Below are 25,948 nucleotides of genomic sequence, written 5' to 3' on the forward strand. Positions count from 1 at the left end.
TAATAGTAACATTATACCAATTCAAATTGTCATTAATAAACTGAAAAAAGCTCCCCCACATGAAGAAGGCATGGAGGTAGTGGTTTATATATTTATGTAGAAAATAATCCTTTTTGTAACATTTTACTCCTTTATTTTTTCAAATGTAAAGTCATTTGTGTATTGCTGTACATCCTGTGTGTATTAAGGAATGTGTACATATCTTGGACCTGCAAAGGCTCTCAACTAACGCGCTCTGCACTGAACTTTAGACCAGCTTTCAGTTGGTCAGTGGTGCAGCCTATTTCAGTTCCTCAAAAAAGCAAAGCACCATCAATGTTTCCTAACACCTCTATTTTAGACCAGAACACCCATAAGTCCACAAAGTGGTGCAAATTAATTTGCTATTTAAACGTTTCGCAAACGTGAAAATTAGGGTTGCGCTGGTCTGAAAATGGCAACAAATCTTCCGCCTTTTGGAGTAACTGTTATCTGTCGTGTCAACTTAAGTATTAGCTAATAATTTTTGGGAACTGTTTGGAAAGTTATTTTTACATCTTTATATTAGGTCATCTATTTTTCCTCATAGAGTTTATTTACGGTAATAAATCTTTACAATAACAGCAAATTGGCTATTTTGCTCTTGAAAGACACTAGATTCAGTGTTTCATGTCCACATAAGGCATCATCCATTGCATGATTCATTTTATTTTACCCTTAGGAACTATTTGTATCTGTAAATTGTAAAGGGAGGGATTTTTATGGCTGATGGTTGTTTTTGATCCATCATCAGCTTCCATTTGCAGAGATAAAAGAGATTTTGTACAATGAAGTTTAGCGGCCATTTGGCCAAGCAGTTCTCCTAATGCATCTTGTCATATCATGATCTTGTGCTATTTCAAATGTCTGACCATTTAATGAAACCATCAACCTCTGTTTGACTGAAGATAAAGAGCATCCGCTCTGATAGGGTTCTGCTTTTAGCTCAGTGCTCACATAGTAACCCACCACTGCCTTGATCCTTATGATGCAAGATTTTGGCTGTTGGTAAGCCATCGGATCAAAACAAGTTAGCGTTTCTATTCGGAATCATGGAAGAATTTGTTCGTTCCCTCTGTTTGCTTTCTCTAGTATACACACAGGCCTCCTCGCGGTGACCTTTCCTTTGATTTGGGTTATGTTTAGGTCAACCACTGTTAAATAGAAGAAAAGAGGAAAAGATCAGACAGGAGCAGTGCTTTCATCCACAAAGGTTCAAAATGCGAGAGGAGATCATTGAGCCAATGCCCCATTGATGGTTCCTGTCCATCTCTGTCTTTTTCTCATCCCCTTAATCACCTCGTCCATTACTTTTCTCTCTTTTTCCCCTTCCAGATTATCAAGGACCAGAAGCTCTTTATCATCGTGGGAGGGATGTTGCTGATTGATTTGTGCATCCTCATATGCTGGCAGATCGTGGATCCCCTGAAGAGAACTGTGGAAGAGTACAGCTTGGAGGCGAGTCTGATTGCTTATTATTAATGTTGTATGTAACGATTCAGCAGAATCCCTCGACCGGGTTGTAATGGTTAATCAATTCCAACTAAATCATAGTCACAGGGAGTTGGGATCATCGGGGAACATGCAGTGGCCAAGTTTTATTACCATCTGGGTTATTTTTGGGATCAGGAAATGAGACGTTCTGACCCGCCCCTACATCCACGGTGGTTGAAGACGTAGGCCAGCTGGAATGTGGCACATTGGCACAATTGCTTGGAAAAAAAAGACATTTGGACGAGTCTGTACCGTGCTGTCACGCAGAGGGGGACGCATGTGATTGAGCAGGGTTTCAAAATAGGCTGGACATTTTGAACGTCTGCTTGCTTTAGTCATGTGCGTTTGGTCATGTGCGTTCATGGATGCTGTTGCTAATGATTGGTGGTGTTTAGCTAGAAGCAAAGATAAAACAGACTTCATTGTGTTCATTGCAGCTGGATAGTTACCTTAACATTCTATTGATTTGTGTTTAAAAACATAAATGGATAGTTCACACAAAAATGCTTATTCTATCATCAGATGTGACAGAATTAATCTGTGACAGTCATGTTCATGTTGTTCCAAACTCACTATTATGATTTCTATTAGGGCTGCACGATATTTTAGTTTTCTGCGATATATTTTGGCATATGAATACAATTTTGGCAGATGACTTGAATAGCTTTATTTGGAATGAAATCATTCATTTAGATTGATTGGAATAATCCTACAGCGAAGTGAATCAAACGAATTGCAAGCATAAACAAATAAATAAATTTAAGTAGTCAGATATTCAGGTACAGTAATATGATACGACAGTATCACGATATTTTTGCCCCTGATACTAATAATGCTGATGACAATAATGATAGATCAGAAAACCATTCACAATACATCATGATATTAGTAAATGAAAGGGAAAAATGCATCACAAAGTTACAGTATAAGATGTATTACTTTTATAAACAGCACATATATTTTGTGAAATTGCAACATTGATGTGTTTTTGATCCCCCATTACAAGAAGCGCCACCTCATGTCCTGGGGTAAACAGCTGTGCAAGGCTGATGAATGAATTCAGTTCTTTTGTACTTTTAAATGAATATTGGTACTTAGCTACATCGATAATGTATCGCAGGGGCAGAATTATTACAGTGAATTGGAATTACGGGAGATGGGTAGAAGTGTTAGCAGGTATGCTCACACATGCACTCTGCACTCTGACTACTACAAAATTGTTCAAAAGCTGTGGTGGGTATTTCTCTATTTCTATTTCTCTATCTGTCGCGATGAATGCAGTTGATTAATCGCAACAGACATCGGTCTGTCATCGGTCCAATCAGCACAGATTAGCATCAAGCTAAGGAGGGATTTGGGAACAAATGAATCGCTGAACGAATCACATGGGAGTCGCTGGGATAATTAAGTAAAAATAAATGCACATTATAAGACAATGAAATGTTTTTTTGACTTGCATGTAAATCAGCCAGTTGTTGGAGACCCCAAAACCAAAATATGACCCTTTTAATGCATAATAGTGGCTCTTTAAGTTAACAATTGTATTTACCATTTTAAGTGGACTGAACATAAACTATTTAGTTGTCGCAAAAAAACTTAAGATTTGTATTGTTTCAACTCATTTTAAATAAGTAGTTTAAACAAGCAGCAAAACTAATTTCTATTATGGATATTTTATAAGGAAAGTGCAGCAAATCATACTTGGAGCAATGCATTTTTAGGTTTTGCAGAAATGCTGCAGGAGTCATGTGTTTCCGATGGGCCTGGTTGTGAATCCAAATTTGTCACCAAAACAGAAGATTCAAAAAGGTTAACTATATAAATAAATTTACTTAGTCCTGTCCTTCTAAACCCTCACAACATATTTGTAATGAAACTTGAGAGATTTCTGTTCCTCTATTAAAATTCAAGTAATCAAAAAAACCTTAAAAAAAAAAGTTAATGACGTACTATAATTTTTGGGGAACTGTCACTTTAAGGCATGTTTTCAGAATTCAGCTTTCGATTTTTGTCTGTCTATTCTCGAGGTGTATAATCCCTGTACTTAGTGTGTTAGAGAGTGAAAGGTCTGGCGACTAACAGGCGATGTGGTTGAGTGGACTTTGCCGTCGCAGCGATGGAATCATGGCCGCCATCTCTCAGGAGAACTCTCAGCAGGAGATTAGCGCAGATTGATTGGTGCTAGGAAAAGGCCCATTAACTTTTCCATCACTCTAGGGTGTTTAGACAAGCTCTTTTCTTCCTTCATCCTCTTTCCTGTCTTCTACTGTACATGTAGTTTATTTCAGACCATATAAGCATTTTGAAGAGGGTTGGGAATGGACCATGCATTTTTTTTTGTTCTTGAAGCAAGCAACTTAAAGGGAAAGTTTACCTAAAAATAAAAGGAAATTTGCTTTTAATTTACTCAGTCAATTTGCTTTTATTAAAGGTGTAGGTGATTTGTTTTTAGTAGAATATTAAAGTTCATTTCTAGCTGAAATTGTAAGTATTTAACACCAGTTTGAGAGCCAAAATTAGTAAAGCCAAGTTTTTTTAGGAAAGTAAATCTGGCTCATTCTGAAATGTAGCCCTCTATACATTTCTGGATATCACGAACTATGAAGTCAGAAGTACGTGTGGCTGCATTTCATCTTTAAAACAAATGCTATGGGGTGGTATGACGCCGTTTCTTTTTGCGCTTACTAGCTGACCACTTATCTTCGTATGGACGGCTTTCCGGTTATTACCAATACCTGCCAACATTTGTCTCTGACAATCTGGGAGACCAGGGGTGGGGGGCAAGGGCAGTAGTGGTGAGGATGTGATTGGCGACCCGAGGTTGTTATACAGTAGACTGTACCAAGGGGATGAAATTACGGGAGTTTTCTGGGAGAAATAACAAAACAGGAGGGTGGCAGAAGATGGGTCTGAAATATGGGAGATTCCCGGGAAAAACAGAAGTGTTGGCAGGTATGTTGTTACCAGCTTGTCCAGTGGATTGCTGCATCCGTTGGCAGACTTGAGACGCAGAGAGAAGTTGACCATGACAAAGGGTTCGAGTCAAGTAGAGAATGATTCCAGAAAGCAGGTGAAACTAAAACAAAAGCCAAAAAATAAAATAAACAAGCAAATATTGGGGTGAAAATGTGGCAAAATCTGAAGACGGGGTAAAAATTGGGCGGCCACGAGGGCTATTCTTTTTCTGGATTGCTTTTGACAACACTGTCAGTTGTGTTTAGGGAAGGGGGTGATTGGGTCGATTGGTGCTTTTGAAAACTATCCGTGGGGTTACGAAAGGAGGGTGAGACAGTCAATCGGTTAGTCAGTCATTCAGTCAGTCGACAGTGGCCTTGGATTTACGTAAGAAGAACAGACACGAATGGCACTCACGAGAGAAATTTAAGATCTCAAAAAAAGTACACAGTGCCCTCTGGTGGATTCGCAAAAACAAAAACTGCAAAACGCATACCTTCTGGGATGTATTTTATGCTCTCCAGAAATGTATATAGGGATACGTTTTCAGAATGAGCCTGGGTTGCAATACATTGAATCTGTGAAACAATATGAACAAAATCCTTACAAAGATGTCCAGTTCTTTTCTTCAGATTGGTTCTTTTGGTCAGTTTGTTTCAACGAACTGATTCAAACGACTAATTCACAGCAGATTTTCATTCAAAGGGAATAGCTAATTTTATAGCAAGCTTAATAAAGAATTATTAATTTTCACTGAGATTTGTTTGTCTGATGCCAGTACTTGATAGCGCCCACTGTGACAAATTTGAGCAGTTTGAATGATTTTTTACCTCATATTGTTGGCTTGGGTAAACACGGCTATTAGTTAGCAAAACAGCAATTTAGTGACCTCTAATCTGTGTCACTGTGAGCAGAACTTTAGGGCTGATGTGATTTTGAAGATTTGATGCATAACTTTTGCCTCTGGAATAAGCCACAGTTGACTGCTGTAGGACACAGAGTGTGTGTTTGTTTAAAATTAAGTGACAATTGCAGTGGACAGTCTGTCAGGAATGAGAAATAAAAGAATGTAAACAGATGGGAGCACAATGGACAGCGTTGATGTGAGCTGTAAACTTATTTCTGTTTTAGAGACTGCTCTGCTGAAAACCAGCTCCTTTTCTGCGTCAGCTGATCCAGATTAAAAACTCAGACTTTGCAGACATTTGTGCAAAGTAAAAAAAAAAAAAAAAAAACTGGGCCATATGTGCTGCATAGAGCACTGCCATTATGACAAAGAAGAACATGCAGAAGATTTTTAAAGTTTTATAGCCGTTATTTATTAAAATATATGAGCTGTGCCTCGCAGTGTGACACACTTTACTTCCTACAGAGCTATTTTAAACTACAAGCATTTTGCTTGGGAAACACATTCCTAGTTGCTTAAATCAGCATGCACAATGCTAGCATATTGGTTTAACTAGCATAAAGCTTTAATTTAAGTACCAATCCTCACTTTTAACTAGTGGCTTGCACTACCTGACAAAAGTCTAGTTGTCTATCCAAGTTTTAGGAACAGAAAATAATAACTTGACTTTTAGTTGATCATTTGGTATCAGAAGTGGCTTATATGAAAGGCGAAGGCCTCTAGATTACACTTATTTTAGCAAATAAAATATGATCAGGCCTTAATTTTTTAATTATTTAATTAGGACAGCAAGGTAACTTTGCTTAGACAAAAGTCTAGTCACTTAACAGAAATAATGTACAGATATAAAGTCATGGTGCAGTGGAAGAATAATTAATATTGTGTATGACTCCCATGAGCTTGGAGGATTGCATCCATACATCTCTGCAATGACTTATTAATAGTCACCTGGTATGGCAAAGAAAGCGTTCTTGCAGGAGTTCATCAAGATTCTTTAGATTCATCTTTATTGCCTCCTCCTTCAGCTTACCGCAGACATGCTCAATAATGTTCATGTCTGTTGACTGGGCTGGGCAGTCCTGGAGCACCTTGACCTTCTTTGCTTTTAGGGACTTTGATGTGGAGGCTGAAGTATGAGGAGCGCTATCCTGCTAAAGATTTTGCCCTCTCCTGTAGTTTGTAATGCAATGGGCAGCCCAAATGTCCTGATACCTCAAGCTGTTGATGTTGCCATCCACTCTGCAGATCTCTCCCACACCCCCATACTGAATGCAACCCCATACCATGATTTTTCCTTCACCAAACTTGACTGATATCTGTGAGAATCTTGGGTCCATGCGGGTTCCAATAGGTCTTCTGCAGTATTTGTGATGATTGGGATGCAGTTCAACAGATGATTCATTAGAAAAAAATTACCTTCTGCCACTTTTCCAAATCATCAACTAGAAGTCAAGTTATTATTTGTTGCTCTTACAACTGGGATCCATGAAAAGACTTTTGTCAGGTAGTGTATTATTAAGATATTGGCTCTTTATTAGTACTTATAAAGTACATAATCGTCCTGATCTTATTCCACATTCCTAATCCTACCTAATACTTAAGCCTAACTACTACCCTAATAACTATTAATGAACAACAAATTAGGTGTTTATTGATTTAAAGCACATAGTTTAAGGGATAGTTCACACAAAAATGAAAACTTTGTCATCAATTATTCACCCTTTTGCTTGTTCAAAACCTAATTACCACAAAAGGAGATATTTTGAAAAATGCTGGTTGCTGGGATTCATTGACATCCATATAATTTTCCTACCAACCAGCATTCTTCAAAATACATTATTTTATAATCAACAGAATAAAGAAACTCGGTCACACTTTACAATAAGGTTCATTAGTTAATGTTAATTAATGCATTTACTAACATGAACAAACAATAAACAACATTTACCACTGTATTTGTTCATGTTAGTTAACGTTAGTTAATGAAAATACAGTAGTTCATTGTTAGTTCATGTTAACATGTTAGTGCATTAACTAATGTTAACAAGCATGGACTTGGATGTTAATAATGAGTTAGTAAATGTTTAATTATGATTAATAAATGCTGTACATGTGTTGTTCATGATTAATTCATGTTGGTAAATGCATTAACTAATGAACCTTATTGTAAAGTGTTACCAGAAACTCATAAAAGTTTAAACCTACATGAGAGATAGATATTTTGTAATTTTGTAACTCTGCACCACTTCAGTACATCAACCAATTAAGTATGATCAATTTAAATTTCAGTGTTCCCTGTAAAGTGTCACTGTGTCAACTGGTACAAAAAAAAATCAACAGTTAATTTGTGATTTATGAGCATTTTCTATCTATTGATGCTTTGGAGTTGCATTAAGGGTTCTTGAGCTCTACTCTAACAAGTTCTAGTGTAGTTTTTTCATTGGTAATAAGATTAATAACAATATCTCTTTTAGTTTCTTTGTATTAAGTTTATGTATTTTATTAGTGATCAAATAGATGCAGTCATTTGTTTTAAAAAGTTAAAGGGGCACAATATTGGTCAACTATTAAGAAAGATCATTTGAGCTTTGACCAAAGCGTAAATGTCTTGCCAAACAAATGGTTTCTCCTTGTGGATATTGGCAGGTGTTTTTGAATGGTGTGAGAGTGAGAGCATAATGTATATCCTGAGTGTTTCTCTGATGAAGGACAAACTGTGGAGGGGCTGATTAGCATTCAGAAGGTTCTCCTGCAACACTCACCGCTGCAGCAAGCGCAGGCTGCCTGCACACACTATTGCAGTGTGGCATCACCATGGCAACAGTCGAGGTTTCTGACACCCATAAACCAGCGCTGTCACTGCTGATCCCCAAGACGAAAAAAAAAAAAAAACGCAGGGGAAAGCTTTGGACAGCGGCTGTAATGACAGCTACCTGGAGAAACACACTCATGATGACATGCAAAATATGTAGAATTGTTGTACTGTGACCTCCACTAATATTGGCACCCTTGATAAACATGAGCAAAAAAGGCTGTGAGGACAATATCCTTATTGTTTTACCCTTTCGATCGTTTGCTTAGAATATTAACAACAACAAAATTTGATATCAAACATTTGAAAACATTCATCCACTCATTCTTTTTCTTGTCGGCTTAGTCCCTTTATTACTCCAGGGTCGCCATAGCGGAATAAACCGCCAACTTATCCAGGACTATTTTACGCAGTGGATGCCCTTACAGCCACAACCCATCTCTGGGAAACATCCGCACACACACACTCATACACTACAGACAATTTAGCCTACCCAATTCACCTCTACCACATGTCTTTGGACTGTGAGGGGAAACCGGAGCACCCAGAGGAAACCCACGTGAATGCAGGGAGAACATGCAATCTCCATACAGAAACACCAACTGAGCCGAGGTTCAGTGAAGGTTGCTGTGAAGCGACAGCACTACCTACTGCGCCACTGCATCATCCCAATTGAAAACATCTTAATAAATTTATGTGTAGAACGGTTATTAAGCAAAATATTTTAAAATATATTTACATTGATATTTTACAAATCTCGCTCAGTCGTATATCACAATAGCCTAGGTAAGACCAAAAAACAGAGTTGTTATTTGTTGCAAAAGGTTGTTGATCTTAACTATATGGGAAGTGGTGATAATGAAAAAGCAAAAACACTAAAATTGCCTGTAAATATTTTAAAAAGAAATATCTTGAGGTTAAAAGTAGCTCTCAACTCTGAGATTTAGGAGAAAATCTTAAAAATAATCAGTCCACACTGATAAAGCATTTTAGCACTGAATCTATCTCCTTAATTAGTGAAACGTTAGCAGACCCAACCACAGACTGTCCTAAAATGGTTGGTACCTGAAATCTGGGAAGAAAATATGTTTGCCACACGGCACACAATTAAACACAATGGGATCCAGAACTTTTAGCTCTGGGGCACCCTGATTATTGGACTCGTTTGCCTTGGATTTAAAAAACAGTGACCCATCTATTCAAGTATGCTTTCTTATAACCATCATCATTGTTCATGTTGTTTTATATTTAGGAGGCATTTGTATTTGTAACTTTATCTTTTTTCATGTATTGGAAATTATGTTTGGCAATGTTTTATACATTTTTTAAATCAATGTGGTCAAATGTTTTAAAAATGATAATAATAATATGCATATTGTACATATACATATACAGATATTATATTACATATACATATATGTTTTATTGTTAAATACAAATATTATTTTATTTTATTTTTTATTTTATAATTTTTTAAATTATTTTTTATTTTATATTATTTTTCCAAAAATATTAACATATATCCCCCTCCAATAGTTTCTATGAAAAAAATTCTCTCTGAGACCCCTCCGCTTTCCATCAGCCAATCAGTGTGCATTGTTAGTAATCATGCTGACATGTATATCAAGTTCATCCCCTCCCTCACTCATTCGTATACACAAGTTCACCCCAGCTTAAGGCTTCTCTCTATTCCTCAGTACAAGTTAATTTCAGCAGCTTTGTGGATAGGTTTTTCAAGAAAACTCTTAACTGAAACCTTTTTTTTTTAGGAACTCTTAATGGTAATATAAAATGTTTTGCGAATTGCAGGCCCAGAGTGGAAAAGGACACGTGTTTATCAAGTACAGTATGTCAAAGATAAAATACAACTGTACTTTATTTGGTTAATAACTCCATTAAATTAAATAGTTTTGACTTTCATTACATAATATCACCTAATATTAATATTTCCTTAGTAAGTTTTTCCTTGGTTAGTTAGTAGTTAGTTTAGTTAGTTAAGTAGTTTTCATCATGAATTTAAGTAAAGTTTCACAAACTAATTTCGAGAGGTGCAGGTGATATGATTGACTGCAGCTGATCTACAATCATTAGTTAGCCTATCAGATTAATCCAAACTCACTATTAAGGCCCAGCTAGAACTTCTCCCTAGCCTTCGTTTTCCAAAGAAACCCCCCATCCACCCCTTCTCCTCGTTCCTCCTTTACCATGGGAAGCTCTCAAGAACCCCCTGATCTCGTACTCCTTACATGCTCTATTGACCAGGCGGGAGCCCCAGACTCAACTATCTCCGAGCTCAGGGTTCTCTCCCAGGACAGCAACCTGCTAACATTTGTCAAACAATATCTAAGTGTGAACTCTTGAATTGAATTAACAAATGTTACCAAATGGAGCCTTATAGCAAAGTTTTAACCAACAGTAAATACATTTAAATATATGTAATCAAAATCTCAGGCACTTTGTAGACCACATTAATGATAACAATATGCATCATGCATGTTTATTATCATGATTTATTAGATATTTTTAGTACAGGCACATGGTTGCAATATGAGCTAAAATAGTGCTGCTCTATGAATATTTAAATTAAGTCATTGTCATATTTTTTTCCTGCACAAACATACCTGCTGTCTATGCAAATTAGGCTCATTATAGCACCTTATTCACAACGTCAGCTCTATTTACCTGCGGTAATTAATGGCGAGCTATTCCTGCTCACAGACGGTAAACTGAACACTGTTTGAAAGAGACATTTGTGAACATTTTCTATCAATCATGGCAGGAGCAATCCATCAAAATGTGATGATGGATGAAATGATCGTTATAACTGGACGTGGATTCAGATTTTGTATTATTTTTTTCACATATATTCTCCTATAAAATAAGGCACCGGTGTGTTGCTGCTCACTCGCTGTTCAGTCTTCCTGAGAGAAAGCGAGCATCTGTCAGATTGTCTGAAGTGTTCAAATCCCAGTTTTTCTCACTCTCTGTGTCAGACCGAGGACAGGCAGACAGCCGTGAGTCACCAGGGCTATTCATGTGCAAATGCTTATTTTAGGAGGGACCTTTAATATAGGAAATAATTGGTCTAAACGTGCACTTTCATTGTGGATTGATTTAGACGCGGGTCTGCTGTGACTGTACAGCTGGAATGATCCACTTTGTTGGCAGGGCACCAGCATAATGAATAGACACACATATTCTAGCTTTTTTGGGGGACATTTGATAGACTTCCATTCATTTCATACTGAGATAATGAGCTTATGTCCAATTTCACAGGGGTCGGCTTTGATTTTGTGAATCGCATTTTACTTGAGACGTTGAGTATATCAGATACTGAAATTGTACAAAAGTGAATATACAGTTCAAGTCTGAATTATTATTAAATATTAGTTTTTTTTTCTTTTGGAATATTTCCCAAATGATGTTTAACAGTGCAATGATTTTTTCACAGTATTTCCCACAATATTTTTTCTTCGAAACGTCTCATTTGTTTTATTTCAGCTAGAAGAAAAGCAGTTTTTAAAATTTTTTTAAACTATTTGAAGGTCAAAATTATTAGCCTTCTTAAGCAATAAACTACCATCATGCAATGACTTGCCTAATTACACCAACTCGCTTAGTTAATAACTAAGCCTTAGCTTAGCCTAACTAATCTAGTTAATCATTTAAGTTGCGTTTTAAGCTAAATACTAGCATCTTGAAAAAATATCTAGTAAAATATTTTATACTGACAAATGTGTTGAAAAATGTCTTATTTCCATTGAGCAGAAATTAGGGGGGAGGGGGATGGTATGGGGGATAATTAATCAGGAAGGCTAGTAATTCTAACTTCAACTGTAAATAATGTACATTTTACATTGTATGATGCATTTATTCATTTATTTACATGTTTTTAGACAACCATGTCTATTTTAGTGTTTGTTTATTTATTTCAATGAAGCCATGTGAGTTATAATGGTTTGAACAGACCTTACATTATCCATTTATTATTCAGACCACTCAGGCAATCGGCAATGAATTTAACACAAAATCAAGCAAATATTGCAACATTTTTTTGAGTTCACTTTTTTTAATTGCAGCACATTTCCCTGTTTGAACTAGTCCACGTGAGTTGTATCACTTTCTAAACTTCTACATATTGTAAACAGTTGAAGTCAGAATTATTAGCCCCCCTGAATTATTAGCCCCCTGATTTTTTTCAACACATTTTCAAACTTAATAGTTTTTATAACTCATTTCTTATAACTAATTTCTTTTATCTTTGCTATGATGACAGTAAATAATATTTTACTATTTTTTTATATTTTTCAACACTTGTGTTCAGCTTAAAGTGACAATTATAGGGTTAGCTTGGTTAGTTAAGTTAACTAGGCAGGTTGGGGTGATTAGGCAAGTTATTGTATGATGATGGTTTGTTCTGTAGACTATCGAAAAAATAAATAGCTTAATGGAGATAATAATTTTGACCTTAAAATGGCTTTATTTTATATGGTTTTTATTCTAGACGAAATAAAACAAATAAGACTTTCTCCAGAAGAAAAAATATTATCAGACATACTGTGAAAATGTCCTTGCTTTGTTAAACATCATTTGGGAAATATTTAAAAAAGGAAAAAAAAATCAAAGGGGGGCTAATAATTCTGCTGGTTTATTATGAGAATGGTCAGACAAGGAATAGTCACAACAGGGGCAAACAAATGCATGCAGGGAATCCAGAGTTGTGGTCAATAAACAGACAAATGATCAGGACAGGCAGCAAAAACAACGAAAAAACAAGGCAAATGGTCAAACACGACAAGGCTAGACTGAGAAAACACGTTGTAACGTTCACTAACAGTATGACAAGACTCAGCAACTGGTGTTTGTGTGTGTGTGTGTGTGTGCTGCTTTTAAAATCCATGTGATTAATTCTTTAGCAGCTTCAGCTGTGCGTGTTTGCAATCAGTCTGGATCAGGAACTGGTGTGTGTGCGGTGCATGCTGAAAGTTGAAGTTCGTATATATGTGTCAGATTTGCAGTTCTTTAGCGATCCGCAGTTGTCAGATCGCTGGTGACTGCATCAGATGGTTTCATTTTCAAACATGATGTAGCAGCTTTAGATGTCTAGGTGTCTCTATGTTTCTCTCAGTGTTTCCTTTATATAAGTTACAGAACTTAAAGATTCTTGAGGTCATAACATTTATAAAGAATTAAGCTGTGTACATTATTGTATATTTTCACAGATAAACTATTTTAAAAAGCTGTAAAATATTCAGCAAATTTTTTAAAAGCGTGCCACTTTTTCTGGTCCTGACTATGATAGACCAATCTGGCTAATTTGTAAAGATTTCTCTTGAATTTCAGTGATTTTATTTTAACACACAAATCACATTAAAGGGATAGTTCACATCAAAATTAAATTACCCCACCATTTACTCCCTCTCATGTGATTTTATTTATTGTGTTGAACACAAATAAAGGGGGAAAGGGGGGGGGGTACTATCCCCTTGTTAAGTGTGACGTCATGCAAAGCGGTTTTCAAGTCTAAACGACATATCAAATTGTATGGGGAGACTCAACAACTGGTAATAACAAATGTTTACAAAGCACTGTAATACTTTCAAAAATCCCGATCGCAATATATACATCCATGCCTAATATCAGACGGCCAGAAAGGGTTTAATTTTTTTTAATTGTTAAAATATTGGTGTCTAAGATGCAGCAAGTCCAGTGTACACAATGATTTTATATTCACTTTAATGTGTGAAATTACTAAATAAGGGTCATAAACAAATATTTTTTCAATTCAAATAAGTGGTGGCTTGGACCCAGGAATAGTATTCCATACATTAACAAGCGGATAGAATCAAAGAATACCCTCAACCAGCATTCTTCAAAATATCTTCTTTTGTGTTCAACAAAAGAAAGAAACTCAAATATGTCATGAAATAAACAATAAGCAAATGATAACTTTCATTTTTGAAACTATCCCTTTAATACTACATAGTAAACATATGTGTAGCCATATCTGATAGACAGCTGGGGTTAAGAGCAAAAGTAAAAAAATAATAAACTAAAAGCATTGTTTGCATTACATAGACCGTTTTCTGTTTTTCTTTGCTCTTTCATAACAGGTTACCACATATGCTTTTTCAAAGCTATCATCAGTGTGGGTGGGCCACTATGTGTTATGCACCCTTGAACAACATCTTTTTATTCACTTTTGTTTAAGAATGTCTTAGTGGTGCTCGTAACGCTGGGATAAAAGCCATCTGTCCATTTGTGTCCTCCTCAACCTGTTTTGTATATAATGTAATGTGTGTGTTCAGTAATCTGAAAGGCCTTCTAGGACTCTTTGTTTTAAAAGGCTGCGGTTTGTGCAGGAATCAATGGCTCAACAAAACAAACTGGTTCATTTAGGGCCAACCTTACTCTTCTATTGATCATGTATGAAGAGCGGTAGGAAAGAAATCTTGTTTTCGGGAGCAACAGGATAATGGTTTTTGTATGTTCTGTCATTACAACTTGAGTCTCAAAGATGTACACAATACAGTAGATGATTGATGGTTGTTTATGGGGTGTTTTTGTAACATAATCCTGAATGGGTCTTTGTTGTATGTTTAGTAGTAAACAGTTGTTTGGAACTATGGGAATTACTCTCCTACCTAAAGACTGGCATCTGTTAAATTGATTCACAAATTTAGCAAGTCTCCAGTTAATGACTCGTTGAATCAAATAATCAAATCAGAGTGAATCTACACTTTATGACTCGCTGTTTCAGTTGATCCATTTAGAGTGAGTATACAGTTAGAAACACACTGATTCAAATTGTCTGGTCAGAGGTAGTCTCCACTTAATGACTCGCTGATTCAATTGATCCTCTTATAGTAAGTCTACTGTTAACAATTCACTGATTCAAATTATATGATCAGAGTAAGTCTCCAGTTAACAATTCTCTAATTCAAATAATCTAGTCAGATAGAATCTGTACTTAATTACTTGCTGAGTCAAATGATCCATTGAGTCTCCAGATAATGACTTGCAGATTCAATATATCCAGTCAGACTGTATCTACAGTTAACAACTCACTGACTCAAATGTTAGACCGAATCTACTGCTAATACCTCACTGATTCAAATTATATGGTCAGTGTGGGTCTCCATTAAATGAATCACTGATTCAAATGATCCAGTGACCCTTCAGATAATGACTCGCAGATTCAATTTATACAGTCAGAGTGTATGTACAGTTAACAATTTGCTGAACCAAATGATCCATTCTGAGCAAGTCTACGGTTAATGACTCACTGATTCTATTGATCCAGTCAGACTGTATCTACAGTTAACAACTCACTGACTCAAATGTTCTGGTCAAAGGAAGTCTCCAGAGTGACTCGTTGATTTAGTTGATTCATTCAGACTGAATCTACTTCTAATACCTCACTGATTCAAATTATATGGTCAGGGTGGGTCTCCATTTTATGAATTCAGACTGAATCTACTGCTGATACCTCACTGATTCAAATTATATGGTCAGGGTGGGTCTCCATTTTATGAATTCAGACTGAATCTACTGCTGATACCTCACTGATTCAAATTATATGGTCAGGGTGGGTCTCCATTTAATGAATCACTGATTCAAATGATCCAGTGACCCTTCAGATAATGACTCGCAGATTCAATTTATACAGTCAGAGTGTATTTACAGTTAACAATTTGCTGAACCAAATGATCCATTCTGAGCAAGTCTACGGTTAATGATTCACTGATTCTATTGATCCATTCAGAGTGAGTATACTGGTAACAACTCACTGATTCAAATTATCTGGTCAGTGTTAGTCTCCAGTTAAAGACTCTCTGATTCAAAATGATCCATTCAGAGCAAGTCTACAGTTAATGACTTTTCGATTCAATTGATTCGTTCAGAGTGAGTCTCTCAACTTACTGATTCAAATTATATGGTCAGAGTGAGTCTCCAGTTAATAAATCATTGATTCAAATGATCCAGTGAGTCTCCAGATAATGACTCGCAGATTCAATTTATACAGTCAGAGTATCTACAGTTAACTTGCTGAATCAAGTGATCCATTTACAGCGAGTCTACGGTTAATGACTCATTAATTCAACTGATCCATTCAGAGTGAGTCTACTGTTAACAACTCACTGATTCAAATTATCTGGGCAGAGTGAGTCTCCAGTTAAGGACTCTCTGATTCAAAATGATCCATTCTGAGCAAGTCTACAGTTAATTACTCTCTGATTCAATTGATCCATTCAGAGTGAGTCTACTGTTAACAACTCACTGATTTAAATTATATGGTCATAGTAAGTCTCTAGTTAATGAATCATTGATTCAAATGATCCAGTGAGTCTCCAGATAATGACTCGCAGATTCAGTTTATACAGTAAGAGTGTATCTAAAGTTAACTTGCTAAATCAAATGATCCATTTAGAGCGAGTCAACGGTTAATGACTCATTGATTCAATTGATCCATTCAGAGTGAGTCTACTGTTAACAACTCACTGATTCAAATTATCTGGGCAGAGTGAGTCTCCAGTTAAGGACTCACAGATTCAAAATGATCCATTCAGAGCAAGTCTTTAGTTAATGACTCTCTGATTAGAAACATCCAGTCAGAGTGAGTCTTTATGCAGCAAACAGTTCAACACATTTACAAATTGATTCAAAATGACTCCAAAACAGGAGATTCTCTCAGCTTGAATGATCATAAATGTAAGTTACTGATGCCAAGTTTTAGTATTTTTTATTAATATTATCAATAAATAATCATATTTAGGCCACGGCTGTGTTTGTAAAGTAAACCTGATTTAATAGCTCAGTCTTGAGGAACATGAAAGAAAACCTTGCTTTCGGGTATGACAGAATCATAGTTTTTACTCATCAGTCATTCTGACATGGGTGTCAAATATGAATACAGTAGATGATTGATGGTTGTTTATTGAGTGTTTTTGTAACATTACATGATCCTGAATGACTATTTGTTGAATGTGTAATTTAAACGGCTTCTATTGGTTGTGTGTGTTATCGTTAAGCTTTATGAAGTCCAGTTCGTTCCTCATGATCCAAAAAAGTGTCTCTTGATCTGTCTCCCTTAAATCCTCCTGTCTTCCCATTGTCTCTGGCATTCATGTGGTCTGGATAAGCAGACAGTTTCTCTGTTCACTGTTGCTATGCGACTGCTGATTGAGCATGAGGGGTATGCAATTTACCAATTAGAGGCCTTCTAAATTAAAGACATTGTCAAGGGTTCCTGTACTTAGAAGCTGGCTCTGTCCATCCGGGCCGTCTGATGTACAGATTGTTAAGGGACAGAAGCTGAACATGACATTGTTTATGCAGATTCTTTAAGAGATTTGGATCTCTCTGATGCCCATTTTTCATGCACTGACATGCTGACAGGGTGAATTCAGGTCCCTTGGCCCCTACCAAGTATTCTAACTTCCCTTCTGCACTTAAGTATTGTGCATTTTTTAAGAATCTTTACTTTATTAGAGTTTACCTTTCACTGCATTCCAAAGTAAAATATTAAAGTTGTCACCCACTCAGAAAAGGAATAGTGGTATCCAATCTGTGAAAGAGCTTACACTTTTCAGTTGTAGCAAATTTGCTCAAAGGGAATTGAAGATTCATTTGAACGAGGCTTCAAAAGAATTTACTCTTTAAATCTGAACAAACGAATCATCCAGCGATCGTTCGAATGATCTGTTGACTTCAATTATGGATATTGCTATCAGAAATAAAAAACTGACTTATGTTTAAGCAGGGTAGCAAGATCGAGGTTTAAGACATTAGATTCATAAACATGCACAAGCACCTTTATACTAAATAAAACTTCATTGATAATGAATAATTACTTCAACTCCATTGACTAATCTAACAGAAATTAACACCTAACACAAACACACATTCATACAGTTGTAGAGAAGAATAAAGAAAGAAAAGTGACAGTTTGAGAGAGTGTAATGATGAAAACACCTCAGATTTTGTAAGACCAAAACAAGCTAACCAAAATTAATCAATTTAACCCTTCTATGGTCTATTAAGGGTTACATTTAGTTTCACCAGTTTAGTGGTAGTCTGGAAGTGTTACTTGTGTTCCTTTTGTGATGTTAAAAACTTCCTCTGTTGATTAGGTGGCTAGCTAGTGGTCAGCTTTGTCCTTGAGTGGGGTGGAGTCTGAATTTTCAAGTTGAGGTGGCAAAGCTGTTTTTAGTTTCACGACACACTAAACTTAACTAAACTCAACTCTCAATAAAAAAGAAAGAAAGAAAAGTATCAGAGATGGGAATGTCTGAGCTGTGCGATTAACCCATTTTATCTGGGTCCCCACCTGCTCCTGAGTCCTCTGGGGATTTCTTGGTTCAAGTCTTTCTCTGGTCTGGAACCTTGTAGTCTCTGGGCGGTGGCCTTAGGTTACAAGCTTTATAATGATGGTTTTGTACCCATCCTCCAGAGCCAAGTTGACCAATCATAAGTTAAACTATTGGTTTCAAAGTGGGGTAATTTGCATTGGGCATTGTGGGTGTAAACTGATGCAAAAATGTTCAAGTTTCTTAAAATGTAATATGTTGCACACGTATTAACATGAAATGTAAACAATCATTCAGTACACCAAATTAGCAGGGACATCAAACATGAACTATCTATGATCTTGTTTAGCTGTGGTAGAATTAAACATTGATTGCAGAAGAATTAAAACCAGAATTTTAATACAGGATCAAGAGACTTGTTGCAAAACATCTGATTACACACAAAGAGAGAACAAAAGTTTACATTAAAAGCATCAGTCTTAAGGGCGACGCAGTGGTGCAGTAGGTAGTGCTGTCGCCTCACAGCAAGAAGAGGTCGCTGGTTCGAGCCTCGGCTGGGTCAGTTGGCACTTCTGTGTGGAGTTTGCATGTTCTTCCCATATTCATGTGGGTTTCCTCCAGGTGTTCCGCTTTCCCCCCACAATCCAAAGACATGCGGTACAGGTGAATTGGGTAAGCTAAATTGTCTGTAGGGTATGAGTGTGAATGAGTGTGTATGGATGTGTCCCAGAGATGGGTTGCAGCTGGAAGGGCATCCGCTGCGTAAAACATGTGCTGGATAAGTTGGCGGTTCATTCTGCTGTGGCGACCCCGGATGAATGAATGAATCAGTCTTAAGCAAGGAGCTTATAGAAGTTCTCTGTGTGTCCAATTTTGAGCATTCCTTCATGTCGGAAATACCTTGGGATTGGATTACAACTGACCATGCAATCTTTTTTGGATGGAAGAAGCTGACGCTGTGTTTGCTGACACATTTGTTGAATAAAAGCAAAATAATTATGTGTCTGATAGGCTATATTTGTTACACAGTTTAATTTGTTCAAACATGGCACTGAACAGTTGAATTTTGAATCAAACTGATCCAATTGCATCTGTCCTCAAATCAGCAACTCATTGATTTGATTCACGGATTCAAAGGATCCAGTCAGAAGGAGTCTCCTGTTATTGACTCACTGATTTAGACTATGCGGTTAAAGAACAGATTTTTGGTCTTAAAGGTGAGAATTGGGCAGTGGATTAAGGAAGAAAAATGGCATCAATGTGTGTTTTCATTCAACTTGTTGCAAAGTCCACAAAAAGCCATCAAAACCGTGGGCCTATCGCATGTTTACATTGAAAAACAATGGGAAAGTAATGCAGTATATTAGGAGCAAAAGTTTCTGTGTACTCATCACTCCCCATCATGGCTGTCTCATTGCTACTATATTAAATATGTTAAAAAAAATAAAACGTAATAAGTCATCATTCTCTAGAAATATCAAGGACTCTTTACATTCTCTCTGTCTCTCTTTCTCTGGCTGTCTTCTGGTCCTGAACAGACACTCTCAATCACGGCCCCAGACAGATCCATTACACTCAGCTCTCCAGCTCCTCACAAAGAAGAAAATCCATTAGTGTGTGTGTGTGTGTGTGTGTGTGTGTGTGTGTGTGTGTGTGTGTGTGTGTGTGTGTGTGTGTGTGTGTGTGTGTGTGTGTGTGTGTGTGTGTGTGTGTGTGTGTGTGTGTGTGTGTGTGTGTGTGTGTGTGTGTGTGTGTGTGTGTGAGCGCGAACATGAGGGCATGTAATAGAAAGAAAGATAGAGAGAGAAACGCACAGTTGCATCTCTGTGTCCTCCATGTGCCTTCGCTACAGCTGTTTTAAGCAGTGTCATTTTGTGAGTGTGTGTGCATATGTGTTTGTGTGTAAGGAAGTTTATGCTTCTTTGTTAGATTTTAAAACACTAAGAAATAAAGAGAGATTTTTCCTTTTTTTTTTTTTTTAGAATTTTGACGCTTAATAAATTGTATAAAAAGAAAAAGCATATTAATGATATGAACAACAATTTGTTCATTGAATTGTTGAAGTTATTTTCAATATTTATTTTTATAATGCTGTTTAATATAACTTAAGCGAACAACAGCATCATTTTGAATCGATCATGACAAAAAGACTTGCGGTTCAGTAATTGAGAAACTTTCTAATAACATTCTAATAGCTTCAGTGAACAATCTGAAACTATTCAAACAAAAAAAAAAAAGCCTGAGTGTGTGAGTCTTTTTAATGGTTACTCAGTAAGAATTTGAACTGATTATTTGATTATTGATCATGAACATTGTCCTCCAAGTGATTCAAACTGAAAGCTTTTAGCATCCGGTAGAGCAGTTGATCTGATGGTTGCAGTCGTTCAACTCCAGTAAATGATTCAGTTGACTGATTTGACTTGATTATTTGAGTGTCTTTTCAATGATGATTTCACTAATCATTCTGATGGATTCAGTCAGTTTATTCAGTGGAAGATGTGTCAGACTGAGTGAAAATCGCTGACCTCTGAGTCTTTTCAATGGCTGTTCGGTAAACATTTTAACAGACTCAGTCAATTTAATAAGTTTCAATAGTAATTCAGTATTGTAATTGTTTTGATGGAATCTATTAACTGAATCAAAACTAATAAGGTTGGCTTGTTAATCTTTTCTACAGTAAATCAGTAACCATTTTAGGCAGTTGATTCTGTTTAGGATCCTTTTGGCTGATTAAGACATAACCATCATTCAGCAAATTATTTGTCACCGCTAGTTTTTTATTTATTTATTTTTTTATTGGTAATCCACTAGCCATTCTGATGGATTTAGTCAGTTCATTCAGAAAAGGACTACTTTAATACGACTGACTTAAACTTGCATGTCTTTTTGAGTGATTCAATACAAGAGCCGACTCATCTGTTCATTAAAAATGATTCATTGCACATTGATTGCACAACTATTGCATTAAAAAAGTTTAACTTCATACTGTATCATCACAGTCAGACTGCAAGCTCACTACTTTGGAAACATTATTTCAGCCCATTATCTCACGAGGAGACAAAACCACTTTATGTATTGCATAAAAGTGGCTAATTAGTCGATTTCCATTGTACATTTCATACTCAAACATGCAATTTTAAAAGGAGGTGTGCCCCCAAACCCCACCCCTGAACCAAGCCATCATTTGGGGGATGAGCAAATCCTAAGAATGATATCAAGCACACTCATACACTGGAAAAAAAATCTTGCTGCCTTTTTCAACATAGGCTTATTCTGCAAAAGTAGCCCTAAATATGTTTCTGGAGACCGCAAATTTTGTAACCAGGCCTACGTATGACTGCATTTCATCTTTAAAATGAATGCTATGGGGTGGCATGACCCCATTCCTTTCAAGCTTACCAGCTGACCACTTATCTTCATATGGACGGCTTTACAGCTGTTACCAGTTTGTTGGATAGCTTGACACGTATGTTGGCAAACTGGAGATGCAGAGAGGAGTTGACCGCGACAACGAGGTTTAAGTCAGGCGAAGAACAGTTCCAGAAAGCAGGTAAAACAAAAACAACTGCTAAGTGTTTTTATTTATAAACAAATTTTGAGAGGATCACGTGATTGTTCACAGCTGTTCCAGCATTAGCTCATGACCAATTATCCTATCAAACGATTCCTAACTTACTATAAATAATCATTTCTTATCTCAATATCTTCATCTGGAAGAATCCCCTCCCCCCATTGTAGTGTTCATAATGTTAAGATAATGTTTGTTTATAAAAAAGATAGATAGATTACTTTAGTGTGGGGCAGATGGACAGGCGTCTGTTGTTCGTGGGCTTTTGGCAGAGTGAGGGCAGCTGTGTTGGCTGCGTTCTGCTCACTCATGTTCACGTTTTCTTGCTGCATCAGCAGTGCAGTGGCAAAGTGCATACAGATGCTGTACACACAGCATCGTCGAGTCCTTGATGCTTTTTTCAGCTTGCCCTATGGGAGAAAAGCGGCACTCCAGGGAGACCTCATCTGTTAACTTACCCAGTATTGATATACACTCTATTGAGCAAGATGGAATGGAGCACCGGTGTCATGGCTGGGTAACGTCACGGCATCGTCGCGTGTGAAACAGTTCACCCTCCCCCGCTTCCCTGAAGGCATCCGGGACTCCGCAGCCTTGAGGCTCAACTAATTAAACCCTCGGCGGTGGCAGGGGAGCTGGCTGGGTGCCAACCCACCTGGGCATAATGACGCACACAGCTGGTGACACGAAGCAGCGCTCATACGATCTGCCCTCTCTGAGTCACAGAGGCTCTCATAAAGAAGTGTTTGCTCACTCTCTTCTTAGTTTCCTAGCGGCCATCTCCCTTGAGGCCAATGCTGCAACGAGACACTTATGCATTCATCCATACATCATGCGATTGTAAATAACAGTGGTTGTGTTGGAGTGTGGGTGTTGGATTATTTGGCTACTATCAGGCTGATGAATGGGATGTCAGGTTGATTTGTGATCCTGTCTGCTGCATCGTCTGATTACATTTGCTTTGGATTTGGAAACAGTCCTCACTTCTTTGGTAGTGGCAGTCTGGGTAGGAGGATTTGTACAGTGGCTGGATGCAGACCTTGAGGTTTTACTGCTCTGATTTGTGGCTGTAATCTGAGCTTTATAATTGCTAGCCTTGAAATGATATGTGGTATTCCTTGAAATGCCATTATTAGTGGTACTTCCTGAACACTAACCTTAAGTATTCACCTTCAGAACATTTGTCTAGTGGGCGTGGATGATACCTTGAATCATGTGGCTTGTTGTGAAAAGTGTTTTTTTTCTTGACTTCTTTTCAAAGCAGTGGACCAGTGGGTGTGAAATTAGACCGGTATAAGCAATTGCTGGCAAACAGAATAGTTCCATGCTGAAGGCCAACTCTACTGCAGAGTTTAGCTCCTACCGTGATCAATCACACTTACTACCTATGCTAAAAATAAAGGGACCCTACCATACACCTGGCACAATGAGGCGCAAGAGGTGTTTGGAGCGATTTGTTGCTATTTTCAGATCAGCACAACCCTAATTTTCACGTTTTGCGCCATGTTGTTTGAATAGTAAATCCATTTGCACCACTTTGTGGACTTATGGGTGTTCCGGTCTAAAAAGGTGTGTTAAGGCGCATTGTTGGTGTGTGCTATTTTGAGGAACTGAAATAGACTAAATAGTTCCTCAAATAGACGTGCCATAGACCAAGTAAAACCTGGTCTAAACTCCTACGCAGAGCGCGTTAATTTTGCACCTATGCGGAATCAATCGCTTACATTTAATACGCACAGTACAGCAATACACAAATATCTTTACATATGAAAAAAATAAAGGATTAAAATGTTACCAAAATTATTATTTTCTACATAAATATAAAAACCTCCATGCCTTCTTCATGTCAGGGGGCTTTTTCAGTTTATCCATGACAATTTGCATTTGTATAATGTTATTATTATTATTCTGTGTATTATTTATTATGTGCATATTCATACATGTTTTAGTTAAACAAGTTTATATTTGTCCATCTGTCGCGTTATGGAAACGTATACATCACCATATGGGGCATAAGAATAGGACGTGTGTTTGGATATAACTCACTTGAGCACACTTCGTTAATATTGTTTATTTATTCATTTGCTGGAAACTAGAACTGAATTTAGAAATAGTTTTGAAATAAATTTTTGCATGGATGTTTTCAGTGGAGTGCACACAACACCGTTTCCGCTGTATCCACAAAAGTAAAGTAGTAAAGTAAAGAGTAAAGTAAAGAGGCTGAATGGAGGAGGCTTGTTTGTTATCCTCACACTTCAGATGGTCTGTTTAACTGTTTCCTCGCTAGTGAAGTGTTCAGTTTTTACACTTACAAAGTCTGACATGTAAGTAGCAAATGTGCCATGGGGTGACACACATGACTCTTAAAGGGAATGGGAGATGAGACCCTGATTGATTCAATGAATGTTACGCTCAAAACACATCCATAACTTATTAAGAGAATAAGCACAACCCTGTTAGACCATGCACCCGGGCGCAAACCATGCACTGTAAAAAAAAAAACATAATTTTACGGTTTAAAAAATAAATTAACGAAAAATTTACATTTCTGGTAAATTTCTGTGATTCAACCTCTCTTATTTTACAATAAATTTCTGTAATTTAACAGCCGTTATTTTAAGTTTTTTTTTTCCGGCACCCCAGCTGCCAGAAATAAACCGTAAAATTACAGATTTTTTTACAGTGTATTTTTCTGTCCTTAAAATTGCAAAAGTGGATTCAAACACACACTGCTTTTCCACCATGCGCTTTAGACTCTGCGCCTAGATTGTTAAAATAGAGCCCTAACAGTGCAAATAGAACTGTAGGATTATAATTATAACCAAAGACACCTAGAAACCATACAGAATGTTTTAGAAACCACCAAGCAGCATAACTTTAAAGCAGTGCCCAATCAGTTATTTAGGAACACCTATTGACAGCACCTAACAACTGCATAGAAACACTCTAGCACCCATAACATCGGCGTAACTTAGCAACTGCATGGCAGTTATCCAGAATGGGTTGTTGCTAGATTAGATATGGTTGCGGCCGGAAGATAGCGATAATTATTTATATTATTTATTAAATTTCCCATTTATTGCATTTTATTACTGTCTACTTCCACCTTAACCCAAAACCCAACAGTCACAGTAATATAAAAAACAGTAGTTGCACCAAGTATTATTTATGCTATCTATTAAATTACCAAACAAATTGTATTTTTAATGCCAAACCTACCCCAACCTTAAACCCAATCGTCACAGTACTGTAAATAATATAAATTATTGTCATACAGTGACATAAAAACGCTGCTATATTGATGTGCATATTGCACTTCCGGCCAGCCGCGTATCTGAACCTCTAGCCCCTAGAATTATAGTGGTGAGTGTTGCACTGTTCACATTTTCTAGTGAAAATACTTATTTGTAGTTTTAATTGTACAATCCACAGTCCAAGACACACAAAATGGAAATTTGCTGCTCAAACTCACTCGTAATCTGTCAGCAGCTCTGTGGGGAGCGTGTGTTTCTTTGTGCCCCACAGTTCATTATACGGCATTACATTTAAGAGGCCTTAAGACTCAGATGTGTGCAGTGGCGGCTGGTGCTTATCCAGACTGGAGAAGCACAGATGTCGCTTATCAGTTGCATTTAGTTGCTCCCAAAAGCCACTTCACAAACTGCTACTAAACAGTTCTTATTGAAAATGATTGACCAGACTCAGAACTGCAGTATTTACAAATGCCAGCAGGCAGGAGACAAGATTATGAATGCCAAGCTAAATGTTAAAACAGCTAACTGCATCCATATCTCTGAGCAATCATCATATCACTGAATACCGGCAGTGTTTCTATTTTTAAACAGCATAAGTCAACTACCTCATTGTTTCATTCGTGGTACATG

The 25,948-nt window shown here is 37.0% G+C and overlaps 1 protein-coding gene across 2 annotated transcripts in view; it reads left to right on the forward strand.

The window, feature by feature from the left end:
- Nucleotides 1-25,948, forward strand: part of gabbr2 (gamma-aminobutyric acid (GABA) B receptor, 2) — a 378,525-nt gene that overhangs the window by 305,566 nt on the left and 47,011 nt on the right. For both annotated transcript variants that reach the window (XM_073930931.1, NM_001144043.1), the window contains exon 13: nucleotides 1,354-1,476. In XM_073930931.1, the coding sequence (XP_073787032.1) occupies nucleotides 1,354-1,476 (123 nt within the window). The remainder of the gene's footprint in view (nucleotides 1-1,353; nucleotides 1,477-25,948) is intronic.

The sequence above is a fragment of the Danio rerio genome, chromosome 19 (genome assembly GCF_049306965.1).
Source record: "Danio rerio strain Tuebingen ecotype United States chromosome 19, GRCz12tu, whole genome shotgun sequence".
Lineage (NCBI taxonomy): Eukaryota > Metazoa > Chordata > Actinopteri > Cypriniformes > Danionidae > Danio > Danio rerio.